General features: G+C 40.0%; 1 protein-coding gene across 1 annotated transcript in view; it reads right to left on the reverse strand.

Moving 5' to 3' along the window:
• Window positions 1-1,691, reverse strand: part of LOC125481882 (integrin alpha-1-like) — a gene marked incomplete at its 5' end in the record, with an annotated part of 13,408 nt that overhangs the window by 9,665 nt on the left and 2,052 nt on the right. Inside the window, 2 exons of the mRNA XM_048593810.1 lie at window positions 434-603; window positions 1,047-1,177. Coding sequence (XP_048449767.1) covers window positions 434-603; window positions 1,047-1,177 — 301 coding nt within the window. The remainder of the gene's footprint in view (window positions 1-433; window positions 604-1,046; window positions 1,178-1,691) is intronic.

A 1,691-nucleotide genomic window follows, 5' to 3' on the forward strand; every position in this document is an offset into this window, starting at 1 on the left:
TTTCGGGCCTAGACCCTTCTCTAGGCCCGAAACATCAGCCTTTCTGCTCCTATGATGCTGCTTAGCCTGCTGTGTTCATCCAGCCCTGCACCTTGTTGTCTCAGTGCACTTTCATCCCTGCTTTGCTGTCTATAGCATTCCTTCAAGGTGATTTGTTGCTTCATTTGCTTGTAGCATCATTGTTGCCAACACTTAGACTTCAAATTAATCTCACGGGTAGGAACTTTGATGCCATAGAGACTGCGAGATCTTTGTCGGCAACTTTCTTTGAGATCAGCAGCAAGTTCTCTCACATCAGCGATGCCTGTGAAACCCGGATATAATGTGCATTACACCCACTTTTTGCATAAGTAGATGTTCAGAGGGACTGCATTTTTCAAAGAGAAATACACAAATCTCCTTGGTTTCAATGCTACAATCCATATTAACATACCAATTGGTTGTGATGGCTGTTTACCAGACTTCAGACTAACATTGAAACAAAGCTCTGCTGTAATACACACTGTTGGCTTCTCATCAATCACACAATTCTTGTTCTGCATATTGATCTTGTTGGGTTGAAATTTCAGTCTGGTTATCCTGACTTGAGCTATGTCACGGGACCTAGTGAAAGATTATAAAAACAGTTATGAAAATCATGCTGTATTTTCAATATCAACAATTACACACTTAATTAGAACACACTTGGTGATTACTGATCAATCTCAGCATCTCAGAATCACAACTGATTAAAATTAAAACTACCACAAAGCTTTATAATCCAGTACTTAAAACAATGATTTCTAGGATAACAAAAATGTAACCTATGGATTACATTACTGCCAAGTTACCTCAGGAAATCATTTTGTTTTATTTACTGATGTGTACTGTTCAAACAGCATTTGTATTACAGGGCAAAGTGATGGGTGAATCTTCCATGGCAAAAAATATATTTGATTGACTTTGTACAAATGGGAGTCCATAAATTTACAGATTGTACAGAATAAAGTCTCTGAGAATAAGGTGTGAATCGCAATAAAAGGGAATAATGCAAAACTGATACAAACCAGAAGAGGGCAGCACCACCTAGTGCTCCAACTGTAATATCGACTAGACCATCATCATTTAAATCCATTTGCCCATCGATCGATTGGCCAAAGTAATTGAAATGAACATCTGGTGCAGATGCAGAGATGCGCTATTAAGAAAAGCACTTGATTAGCTAAATTTAAGCCCACAATTTCCGATTTTGTTTCTAATTTCAGTTCATAATGGTCCGACTCTTCCGGCGGCTGCAGTCACTGTTGCATTGCTATATTCCCACACCTACTTCTTTTAAAAAAAATCCTGCATCCGTGCTTTGCATATCTGTGTCCAAATTCCACTGCAGGAGCCTTCAGTAATGTGCAATGTAGCTTTAATCTGGCTGAACCCTCACTGGGTAGGGCAGGCCAAGCCATGTCACTTTCACAGCACTGACTGTGGCAGGCTGCTAAATAAAGAGTATTAATATCCCAAAGATAGTACGAACTGCCGATGCTGGAGAATCTGAGATAACAAGGTGTAGAGCTGGATGAACACAGCAGGCCAAGCAGCATCAGAGGAGCAGGAAGGCTGACGTTTTGGGCCTAGACCCTTCTTCAGAAAAATCAGAAAATTCAAAAAAATTCAGAAAAATTTTTCTGAAGAAGGGTCTAGGCCCGAAACGTCAG

Source organism: Rhincodon typus, unplaced genomic scaffold (assembly GCF_021869965.1).
Source record: "Rhincodon typus isolate 14 unplaced genomic scaffold, sRhiTyp1.1 hic_rhity00004049, whole genome shotgun sequence".
NCBI lineage: Eukaryota > Metazoa > Chordata > Chondrichthyes > Orectolobiformes > Rhincodontidae > Rhincodon > Rhincodon typus.